Consider the following 12838-nt stretch of genomic DNA (forward strand, 5'->3'; position numbering starts at 1 on the left):
AGTTAGGCTCTCGTATATCTTGCTTTGTATATAATTCTATATCAGATAAAATAAATATACATAGTATAATATTATATAAATCTAACTGACATTTTTTTTTCATTATAAATTACACAAGATAACATTATCTTATGTTTATTGTAGTATCTATGCAATATCGTAGAAAAAATACTGTATTTCAAGCCACAAATAAAAAACATCGAGGTCCCTTCCATGTTTATGCAGTTTTTTTTCTTTTTATAGTTTTAAAATTCATGGAACGTTCTAAAACCAACAAACTCGATTTTAGAGGGAAAAATGAAAAAAGTGTAATATTATTAAATTTTTGATTTCAAAATTTTTTGTCTAATATTTAAAAAAACTAAATAAGCACTATGTTGTTTGCATATTAATTTATTCTGCATAAATATGATTCATTGAACAAACATGCTTGAATTGTTTAAGTATAAATAAGATACACACAGGTCTTAGTAAATAGATTATTTATAATTATATTTGTGTTGTTTATAAGTCTTTATGTGTTTAATATGAGTATTAAGGATTGATTTATGCTTATTTGCAAGTTTAAATATTTTTATATTTAGTTAAATTACATTTTTTATTTAATGCTAAGGTTTTATTTAAAAGTTTTTTACACAATTAAATTAGAAATAATAAATTAAAAATATAAAATTTAATATGCACACTATGTGTTAATTTTATATAGAATATGTCTGGCAAAATTGACCTTTTTCAAATCTTTTATAAATGGTTTTAAGACTTTCTTCAATTTCTCTTTAGATGCATTATCAACACTATCATAAAATTTCTGGACTACGTAATTCCCATACATATCAGTGGACATATTGAAAATTCTAGGCTTACCACCCACAACTTCTAGAAATTTACACAGAAATCTGTCTTTTTGTTCTTTATTAGAAATGACAATGCATTGTTCAATGACATTAGAAGAAAATTTAAATTTGCTCAAATTATAACAATCATTTATAATTTGAGAAATGACAGCATTTCTTTCTTCGTCATTACTGACAGTAAGCATATGCTGAATTACATAATTTCCATACTGGTCATTTACTAAATTTTCTAAATTACCAATCAAAATTTTTAAAATTCTTTTTACGTCTGACTCACTACAAAATTCTAGTAATCTTTGTATAACGCGGCAACCATATCTATGAGTACTCAAAAACACAGAATCCTTTTTAAATACGTCAATAACAAGATTTTTATCATCTGATTTTTCAATATATTTCTGAATAACATGATTTCCATTTTGATCTTCGATCAAATGAAAAATATTTTCTCTAATTTCTTCTACTACAAAATCAATACATTCAAAACAGTCCATGAGTTTTTGGATGACGCGACATCCGTAAGGATGTAAAGACAAATCATAAATGCGATTTTTAAATTCAGAAAAAACTGTAAATTTTTGAGATTCTGTCAACTTAGGTAGAATTTTTTGTATAACATAATTCCCGAATAAATTTGATGATAAATCATAAATTGAATCTTCAATTTGTGAAAAAAACCAGTCAATTTCTTCTTCTGTTGATAAATCGATCCTATTTTGAATAAGTCTGGATCCTTCCTGATCTTTGCTCATATAAACACAAAACTCTTTAAGGCAGACTGGATTATTTGTAAGAGGCTTAGTCAATAAAGCGTCAGACTTCTGTTGATCCGAATAAAATAAAAACATGTCACTAAGAAACATGTTTTCTGTAGTGTCAAGCTCTTTTTTATAAATCTGATTTTTTATAGAATTATTTGGTGAAGAATTAATACTTAAAAGATTATTAAAAGTATTCGGATCTAAAATACTAATATCACCAATGGGCGTCGTAGTTCTAGACGTGCCTTTATATTCTTTACTTTTAGATTCTGGATTATCATTATCAATCTTCTCTAATAAACTATCTCCTTTAGATTTAAAAGAATATAAATCTGAACTAAAAGCCTTATTAATAATCTCATCATATTCACTAAGCCATATTTTCCCTTTAATGTGAATATCTGGCGGCGGAATTCGAACATCATCTTTACTATTTTTACTATAATATGAAGAATATTGAATGTCAATAAGTTCAACATCATCTGAGACAAAGAGTTTGTCAACTGGTGGAGCTGAACATGGCCTTTGTTCTTTTATGTTCAATTTATTCAATATAGACGAATTTCCTTTATTTATATTTGGAGTTTTATTGTATTTTCCATTGCTCATTGTTTATATTTTCTATTGAAAGGGTTATAAATTTTTAAAGGAGCAGTATCTCCTTTGTTATAAAATCAGAGCAAATTATCAATGATAAAATAGACTGAAGTTTTATTTCGAAATGGAATTTGTTTTTATTATTATTTTTCTAATTTAAAAAAATATATTTTCAGATAAAATTTATGCAATTTATTTTTATTTATAGTTTTTTTGTTAATGCAAAGTGACTTTGTTTGTTTTTACGAACAAAGTCGGATATTTATTCTCTTGATTTTTTCACCCCACTTACCAAGTGGAATAATGAACAAATGTTCATTTAAAAAATATTCTTACTAGTCATCTTTATCTAGCGAATGAGTATTTTTTGGTACTGCCATCCACATAATTTTTTAATCGGGAGATTAAGCTTTGGCTTTCTCCTTTAAATGTAATGTTTTTCAAATGTCAAAAAAATTCATCCGTTTTCTATTCGAAAATTGAAAGGTGTCAAAATGTTTTGTAATTTATAAGGAAGAAATTCCTCCTTTAAAATGGCATATAACAGAGATGTCAAAAATGTTTAGTAATTATAAAAAGGAGAGAAGAAATATCTTCTTATATTAATAGCATTCAATAAGATTATTAAGTGTCTTAGCTTCATTTAACAAGAAGTTCGGCATTTATAATATTTTGGAATAAAGATATAAATTTACTGCGCAGCCATTTAAAACTCAAGCCGACGTTTTATTTTATATTTTGATGCTAAAATAATGTGAATTTTCATATTGTTTGTAATATGCAGCTAAAAAATTGGATTTTTTTTTTATTTTTTATTTTTATTAAAGAAAGTTATAGTGAGTTTCTTACCAAAAGCTTTTTTCTCTTCTACATTTATTTTTATTTCTTCTTTCAAAATTTCCGAGGCTTTTGGTGGTATAGGATAAGAAACTCCTGCATATTTCTCATTTCTCAAATCTGATGAAGTTTTGTTGGATATTCTCATTAGTTTGTCGTCCTTCTTTTTTTTACCCTTCACCAATCTTTTTTATTTTTAAATCTGTAAAAATTGTATATTGATTTGTGAATTTAAAACAATTTAGTTTGTTGAAAATTTATTTATTTTAATTGGTTCATTTCGAATATGTCAATCACTTTACCACGTAATCAATTTTATTGGTTCAAATTGGTTTTATTTTTTTGAGTCATTACAGTTCTTAGTTTGGTTTATTTAATGATATCTTTTATTAAATCGTGTAAGTTAATTTATTTTTATTAATTCATGACAAATATAATGATTTACTGTCACGTGATATCTTTTATTAGATTATATATAAATGAATTTACCTTTTCTGGTATATAACAAATATTTATATCACTTCGATACTTAATTTTATTGTTTGAGCTACAAATGGCTTATTTTTATAGTACATTAGAAATATGTCTATAGTTTTATTTAGAACTACTACTTGCTTTTTGGAACTTTTTTTTGGTCCATCAATCTGTGCTAGTCTTTCTTAATTTAAAAACATTACTAAAGAATTATTTGGATATATGACAAAATATGATTGCGTATTTTGTCTTGCGAAACTAAGAATTCTCGTTTCTAAAATGTAATACACAAAAAAAGAGGATCAAGGAATCTACAATATAATCTAACATTTTGTCATAATAAAAACAACGAATATGTATTTGAATGTATAAAATATATCAAAACATGCTCTTATAAAGCATACTAGATTGCTGTTGTGGTCAGAATAATTACCGAAAAACATGGGTTTATTTATTTAATAAATTTATAGTAAATATCAGATGATATTTACTATATCAGAGATTGACATGCTATACTCAACACTCTTCCTCCTTTTAAAAAAAATATTTTCTCACGTTACTTAGGTTCGAAGTAATCAACCTTCCATCTGTTAGCTTGATGTCAACAGATCCAAACCTCTTAGCTATAATTGTTCCACTAAAATTATAATCTGCTGCTAATTTATGTTCTTTACCGACTGGGTGATGATAAAGTATATTATCTCCAACTTTAATTTCTTCTCTAGTTTTACTTCTTGTCGGTTTGCAGTAACTTGTTTTGTATTGAATTATGTGCTGTTTTTGTTGTTTTGACATTTTCTTCTTCGACCACATTTCCCGCGGTGAACAGTTTATTCCTCGATGAAATGAATCCAGATATCCTTCCAACGTTTTCTTAATGCATTGCACCCAGTCAATCCTCCCGAAATTTGACACCTTTTTTAACTTTTCCACAAATGTTCTGTTGAATCTCTCTACTAACCCTGTAGTTGTAGGTGTATATGGTGCCCCCAGTCTCCATTCAATTTTATGTATCGTTGCTAAATTTTTCATGCTCTGGTTCACGAACTCTTTTCCATTATCAGATATAACAACCTTTGGTGCGCCCATTTTTTTAATAGTTTCTTCGAGTCCCCCACTCGTTTCCATTGCATCCTTAGTCCGCAATGGTATTACATTCGCTACCTTTGAGAAGTGATCGATTATGGTTAACAAATATCTATATCCTTGTTGGCTTTGCGGTAGAGGCCCTACTATGTCAATTTCCCATATTTCGTTTAATTTATCTGCTCTAACCGGAATGATGCTCTTCTTGATGTAATATGACCCCATCTGTTGACACTTAAGGCAATTTTGTATTGTCTTTATAACTTCCTTTCGTAGACCTTTTATTTTTTCTTTCCTTAAGGCGTACATCATTGCTTTATATTATCCATGTGCTAGCCGTTCGTGTGTCTATTTAACAAGTTTCGTAACTTCACTTTGTTCTTTTATAACTTTGATACTCTGCGTTTCCCCCATCATTCGACTTAAAGAGTCGCTTGGATTATTCTGTCCTTTAATATGTTCGATCTCTATATCATATTCCTGCAGATAGAGCGCCCATCTTGCGAACTTTGTTTTCATGTTTGTACTCTTGAATAGAAATTTTATCGCACTATGATCTGTTCTTAGCAGAAATTTCTTTCCAATTAAGTAATGTCTAAAATGCTCAATTGCTTTGATTACTGCTAATAATTCTTTTTCTGTCGTTGAATAATTTTTTTCTGCCTTAGAATGCACTGAGAAAAATAACACAAGATTTTTTCTTCTCCTCTCTGTATCTGTGAAAGTATTGCCCCCGAACCAAGATCTGATGCATCTGTAGTAAGAATAAATTTTTCATTAAGATCGGGCATTCCGAGTACTCCCGTCCTTCCAATATTATCTTTTAGTGATTCGATAGCTTTAATATATTTGTCTTCGTTACTAATTCTCTTCCAATCTACTTCCGAATTCTTTTTTATTAATCCATAAAGGTATGTAGTTTCTTTCGATAAATTCTTTATAAACTTACTACAATAGTTAATCGTCCCTAAAAAAGATTCTAATTCCTTTCTGTTCTGAGGAATTTTTAGTTCTTTAATCGCTTTTATCCTTTCTGGATCAATTCTAATCCCTCTATGGTCTACTACGTGTCCCAGTATTTGGATTTGCTTCTGTTCATATTCACATTTGCTATCGTTAAGCTTTAATCCTGCCTTATTAATTAATTCTAACACTTTTCTAACGTGATACTATGTTCTTCCAAAGTCCTACTATATATAATAATGTCATCCATATACGCCATGGTGAACTTCCCGAGGTACGGCTTTAATATTCTATTCATCATCCTTTGAAACGTCGCTGGAGCATTCACTAGACCAAATGGCATGTACATAAATTCATAAAGTTCACCCCCGCATGAAAAAGCTGTTTTCTCTATATCGTTTTCATTCATTTTTATCTGGTGATATCCTGATAATGCATCTAATTTAGTAAAAAAGATTGATCCGTGCAGAGAGTCTAATATCTCGTCAACCCGAGGCATGGGGTACGAGTCTTTTATTGTTATTTCGTTTAGTCTTCTGTAGTCAACGCATAACCTGTAATCTCCGTTCTTTTTCTTTGCCAGTACCACTGGACTTCTCCATGGACTATTAGACTCCCGTATGACACCTTCTTTTAGATATTGTTTAACAATTTTCACCGCTTCCTTTTCCGCTTCCGCCCCTAACCTATAACACGCGTTCGTTATTGGAGGGAGATTTTGAGTGATAATCCTATGTTCTCCCAGATTTTCTTTTGCACACTCCTTTTGTGTCCATTCGATGCGACAGTCTATTCCAAATTCAATTTTGACTTTATGTTTCTTAAGGAAGCCGAGACCAATGATCATATTTGAAGTTATATCGTTAGTTACAACAAAATTTTCTTCGAAGACTCTTTCTCCGATCGTGAATTTTTGTCTTGTCATATCCAAAGTTTTTATTTCTGTACCGTTTGCAGAGATAAGGTTTCCTGTGTGTTCCAGTTTGAAATTCCTAACGTATTTTTCTTTAATTAAGTTTACGCATGCTCCTGAGTCGACCAGCGCTTGTACATGGAATTTTCCGATTTTTACTACTACTGTGAGGTCTTTATTTGAGGCATTACCTAAGGACCTAATGGCGTTGTAATAATTAAAAGTTTTATTTTCATTGCATTCATCCTCTTCTTTAATTTCCATTCCAACTTGTCTTACCTTCGTTTTGCGCTGTTCCTTTTTTCTTTTTTCGCATTCTCTTTTAAAATGTCCTTTTCTGCCACAATACCAACACTCACCATTGCCCTGCACTTTGCATATCTCCATCGTTTCTTCTTTGGCCTTTTGAGGTAATGTCGTATACGTATTCGATCTATTACTACAATCGAGTCCTTCACAAGCATTATAGATATAGTTCCATGTAAGTTCAGACGGCGTATTCATCAATAAAATTCCTCCAATATCATCAGGCAGTCCATTAAGTACGAATGCAATTAGGACATTATCCGGAAGTCCAGCTTTTATTGAAATTCTCCTCATTTGATCCAAGTATGAAAAAAACGATCCCGACTGGTATAGGCACCGTGCTAGACTTTTTATGTGTCCCACACTGCTTAATCTTCCTTTAAATCTTTTTAGAAATGCCTCACACAAGAATTCAAATTGACAGCTCCATGGCACCGATTCCGCCCATATAGCTGCTTCCCCTGCTAAATGATCACGAAAGAAGAAAACCTTTCCCTCTTCTCCACAGTTTGTAATTACTGCCCATCCCCTTATGTATGCCAAGAATGCATCAGGATCATCTTCTCTACTGTTCCTAAAGATTTTTTTGTTTGCGGTTGTCGCCAAACTGTTGTGGTCAGAATAATTACCGAAAAACATGGGTTTATTTATTTAATAAATTTATAGTAAATATCAGATGATATTTACTATATCAGAGATTGACATGCTATACTCAACAATTGCATTTTTAAAACTATGTTTACATGTAAATGTGTTTTTTGTTCTAAATATGATCGCCATAACTTTTAATGTTGCCGTATGCACACTTGTATCTTAATCTATAGAACCTTAAAATACTTTACAATAAAGTGACTGTGAACTCCTAAAAATAGAATGGTCAATATGCTACAACGTACATTTGTTCCATTGTCCTCTGCTTTGCGCTTTTCATTAATTTTCTACTGTATTGTTTTTCTTGGCTTTGAACTGTTCTACGATATAGTATATATAGTTTCGAATTATAGAAACCAAATTTAAAAATATGATAATTAAGAATATCTTTTAAGGAATTCCGAATTATCGCTAACTTTAATACTTCCTAATCGTTAATAACTTTTTTTTCATTTATATATCTAATAAAAGTTTTATAAAGCGAGAATCGGCATTTAAAGTAGATTATAAATACTTCAAATTTTTTTTGTATGAGACGTTTTATAGAAAAAAGAATTATTATTCATATAATCAACACCTGGGATTTTTTTAAATGTTTTTGTGCAATTTTTTCTATTGCCGCATGATCTTCGTAACCCAATTATTTTTTTTTTTCAACTTTTTTTCTTAATATTTTTTGTGCATTAAAACCAAAAAACCCTTGAATTCTGATCTTAATGACAATACACTTGTTTTAAAGAGCATGTTTAACATTGATAAATAAAACATATTTTAGTTTCTTTTCAATACAGCATGTAATTAATATATTAATATCCTTGTAATTTTTTGAAATCATTTTTTGAGGTAAAAAAGAAAAATTTTACGTCATTTTTTCGGACGTTAATCGTCTCCACGTCGATATTTTTGACTCCATTTTCAAAATCATAACATTTAATATTAGGCCATGCTTATTATAAGTTAGAGATTGTCTTTGTTTTTAGAAATTTCTCACATATGATAAGGTGATGTTATTCCTTGATATATTTGGCCTTTCTAGTATAATTTATACATATAAAGTATGCGAATACCTTTTTCTATATTTTTTCATAAATATCAGGTATAGATGCAAGTGTAGGGCTGTTACTATTTCAGATTTTAATTCCTAGATTACTAAATCTAGCATTATTGATCGCAGGTAACATTTTTATCTGTGTCATATATGTACTTTATTATTCGAATTCATCCTTTCTAGAAGCATTTCATCGTTCTTGTTGCTTACACTAGCCTATCTCGTTTTTTGGTACTTATAATTTATTTATTAAGATTGAATAGATTTTTTTATAAAGATAATGGAAACTGACACACGTAAATTATTATCTATGTTGTAAGTAAAATGGCTATCGGCCAAATAATGCAACATACAACATAAATTTGAGAGACATTTGATGAGTATAATACGTTTTTTCTGTGTTAAAATATAAAATTTTGAAATTTAACTTGCCTCTACTTTCGTATCTATCAAAATTAATGAGCGGAATAATTTAAAATTCATAATTCATTTAAATACATGTGTTCATCTGAGGTATGAACGTGATTTATTGCAATTAGCGAAAAAATATAATTATTTTGATCTTAAAATTTTTTTTTTATATAAAGAGTTTGTAATGCTAATAGCTAGATACCTCTTAATTCAATATCTCTGAACAGAACCACGCAAATATCAAAAACATAGAACCAAACTAAATAAAGACAATTCTTTTATTTTTAACACAAGCCATCAATTTGCATAGAAACAATTTACTATTTACGAACAGAGCAAAGATTTCTGACATTATGAAAATAGAAGAGGCAAATATTAAGGCATTAAGCTTGTTTAAATCTCAAGAAATAAAAAAAATGATGATTACGTGACGACATATTTGATAACTGGTTCTTTAAGAAGAGTTTCAAGAACCCGCCGTCAATCTTATTTTAAAACTTATACAATTCTATGGCACAGGTGATAATAATTTTTTTAGCTCTAAAAAATCATCCTTACCTCCTAAACATGCCGATTTAGCTCAAATGAAGATATCTTGACCAAAGAATAATTTTTTTCGTATTTGTCTTTAACTATTCATTGTCGCTGATCGAAATATACAATGTTTTTTTTTTTCACATAATATCTTTTATTATGCCCTTTTTTAAAAAATATTATGCACATTGTGTAGATGGTATTGAGCACAAAGTTACTGCAACAACAACATTTAGTAATATTTAAAATATAATTGAAACTGTTTAAGTTAAAGAGTGAACTAGGCATAAAAAATAATTTACAATTTATAAATAACAATGATTTAAAAGAAATTATGTGTAATAATTCGAAAAATCATACTTTCTTTCATATTAGACAATAAATCTTAGTTAATATGGCTGACCGATTTTTCGGCCTAAAAAATAAAAAAATAAAAAAATAAAAAAAAAAAATAAAAAAAAATAAAAAAAAATAAAAAAAATAAATAAAAATAATAAAACTTAACCGAAAACTAATATTAATTTAATAATGTAAAAGGGTATTCAAGAGTAGATGAAATTTGGAATAAATAATCAAGCCCGTCTATAGTTTCAAAATTGGATACAATATCATATATATTTTTTACACTTTTCAATAACTTTAAAGGACTTGTAATAAGCGCGTAGAATTTTTTGCCTGGTTTTCAAATGATCCTCATGTAATCTTTCTCCAAAAACACCCAAGTCTGGATTTGCTACAGTAAAAAGATTATCAAGCGATCTATGAAATCCTTTATAAACTATTCGTAGTTCTTGGTAATTTATTTAACACTCGTTCATAAACATTCCAAAATAAAATCTCTTCTTCGTCAATGTCAATATAATTTTTAAATACTAATCCTAAAATTGTTTCATATCTCTTTCTATCACTCCTTGACATAAGCTTTTCTTTAATCAGATAAAAATAATTTATAACCTCAATAGATTTAACAAAACTTAACGCTAAAATACTTCTTATATTCATTTTAAATTCGATATCATTTTGATACAATGTGCTCATTTTCAACTCTTGCACTTTTCTATAAATAATCTGAAGAAATTAAAGATGCACCATAGAAAACAGCGGCAGGAAAAGCTGTTTTAAAAGCTTTTCTTGGTGCTAATTTAAAATCTAAATTAAAACATTTAGGGTTAAAATTTGGAGCTTTTTCCAATATAAAATCACATATTTTCTTATATAGTGCCTCATTTTTTTTACATTAGTATAAATACCAAAGGAATGTACTTTGTATTGATATACGCGACTAGAGTATAAAGTTGCTTGAACTTAGATGGAGCAAACTTGAAAGTACCATCCATTAATATAGTTTTAGTATTCTCAAGGTGAATTAAATTTTCTAGCGTGCAAAGAATCACGACTCTTTCCTTATCTTCTATCCCAGAATCAACTTGCACAAATAATTCACCTGTAGGCAAATATTTAATTGAATTTGGGATATCAGTCTTATCGGGAGTTGAGTAAATATGCCTTCCATTTCGCATTCTCTTAATTCTATCCCTAATACTAAACATATCAGGTGTTTTTTCTAAAGTTTATTAGAAAATTCTTTCAGCGCATCAAAAATTATAATTCTTAACGCCTCGGCAGTTTCCTCTGCCCGTTTTAAGATAAGACCGTAGGAATATTCGAATTTATTTTTGTCGAAATTGGGCTCGTGGTTGGGGGGGTGGGGTAACGCTTAAAAAACTACAATCTAAATTTGTATATAGTTTTGAAGTGCAGTTTTCTGCTCTACAAATCCATATTAACTTTTCTTTTCCGTTATATCTGAAATTATACGCATGTCCTGCATATAATATCTTTTTTCCTCCCCTTTTGGAACGAATTTCACACAGTTCTTCGTGAGATAAATTTTCCATTGAGGCATTTTAAAATAATTTTTTTAGGCCGAAAAATCGGTCAGCCACCAAACTTTAGTTGGGCACAAAACAAAGACTTAAATTCTCGGCCCAATAATAAGATTTATATGAGAAGAAGTTTTAAAATTATATTTACCTCGTTTTTTATATTTTTTTTGGTGGTTTCGACTTGAAAAATAAATTTATAGTTTAAATGGCCACAATAAGCATCCTTTAATTTATTATAACCCTAATTCTTTTTTTTTTGGTTTGTCCGTTAAGGTTTATAGCCTTTAAGTATTCCATGCCTATTATTTAAATTGTTTGCTGAGTGCCTTTTAATTTCTATGGGGTAAAAAATATTTTTTTTTCAAGCTACGGAAGTATGCAGCATTTTTTAGGTTGTTTAAAATACTTGTTTTTCCTTTTTGATTTTTTAACCTGCGATTTAACCTTTAAAATTAAGCATTTAATTTGATGTTTACAACATCAAATTAAAAAAGATAAAATTATGCAGTACATATTGAATATATTTTCAAAAATGTAAAGCAATGTCTAAAGTATTATTGAGAATATGTTCTTTTTCTTGGAATATCATATTATGCTTTTCCCGCCCATTCTTTTACTACTTCCTCAATTTTCTCCCCAAAGAATTCCTTATTATTTTTATAAATTATTTCTTCTAGTTCTTCCTCTTCTATTCCTTTAATTCCTCCTACTACTTCTAGTACTTCTCTTAACAGACCAGGTTCATTTGATTTCTGCTTAGTATAATTTTTTATATATTTAAATCCTGCGTAGCTCTTCCTGATTTTACAATAAGGACTGTCTGTCTCAATGAGTAATCTGTCTAGTGGGAGATTTCTCACTACTTCTAAACCTTCTTCAGTTTTCACTGAGCACCCGTTTATTCCTACAAAATACCCTTTCTTTACTAATTCTTTACATTCTTCTACTGTCCCAGTAAATGAGTGTACTATTCCTTTTATTGAGTAGTCTGATAAAATCTCCATCAAATCTCTGTGTGCATCTCTAGAATGGAGGAAATATCTCTCTGCTTGATAATCAAGCTGCTTCTTGAATATTTCTCTCTGTGTTTCTACTGGGGAATATTCAAGGCGGAAGTAGTCCAGGCCGCATTCGCCCACTGCTATGAGTCTGTCATTTGTAAGAGGAATAAATTCTGAGTCTTTGGAATGGAGTGGATGGATTCCTCCGTAAAATAATGTCTTGTATTTTTCAGCATAAAAAAGAGACTTGAGACTGGACTGGTAGTCGAGACCGACGAAAATAGGGACAATATTCTGAATTTTAGAATTTTCAATAATTTTGTCTATGTCTTTCATTTCTGTAATATTACAAGAAATGTCAATCAGCATAAAAAAGGGCAAACAAAGGAATTCTTCATGTCTACAAGAATTTATAAAGTAAATTCTATTTTATTATGCATAAAGTAAATTCTATTTTATTTATGCATAAAGTAAATAAATCATAATTTATTTATGCATAATAAAACAAAATTTATT

The 12838-nt window shown here is 29.1% G+C and overlaps 3 protein-coding genes across 3 annotated transcripts; all 3 read right to left on the reverse strand.

Annotated features, from left to right (window-relative positions):
- Positions 1-685: 685 nt before the first annotated feature.
- Positions 686-2224, reverse strand: VNE69_01101 (pumilio-like protein; the record flags this gene model as incomplete). Its single annotated transcript, XM_065472235.1, has 1 exon — positions 686-2224. One exon carries the CDS (start codon positions 2222-2224, stop codon positions 686-688), a length of 1539 nt encoding a protein of 512 aa, XP_065328307.1.
- Positions 2225-3017: 793 nt separating this feature from the next.
- Positions 3018-3624, reverse strand: VNE69_01102 (pol polyprotein; the record flags this gene model as incomplete). Its single annotated transcript, XM_065472236.1, has 2 exons — positions 3018-3224; positions 3571-3624. The coding sequence occupies 2 exons, from the start codon at positions 3622-3624 to the stop codon at positions 3018-3020; spliced, it is 261 nt and encodes an 86-aa protein (XP_065328308.1).
- An 8287-nt stretch (positions 3625-11911) lies between these two features.
- On the reverse strand, positions 11912-12691 carry VNE69_01103 (deoxyribonuclease TATDN1-like protein; the record flags this gene model as incomplete). Its single annotated transcript, XM_065472237.1, has 1 exon — positions 11912-12691. The coding sequence occupies one exon, from the start codon at positions 12689-12691 to the stop codon at positions 11912-11914; it is 780 nt and encodes a 259-aa protein (XP_065328309.1).
- Between the last annotated feature and the right edge of the window lie 147 nt (positions 12692-12838).

This window comes from Vairimorpha necatrix, chromosome 1 (genome assembly GCF_036630325.1).
Source record: "Vairimorpha necatrix chromosome 1, complete sequence".
NCBI classification, from domain to species: Eukaryota; Fungi; Microsporidia; family Nosematidae; genus Vairimorpha; species Vairimorpha necatrix.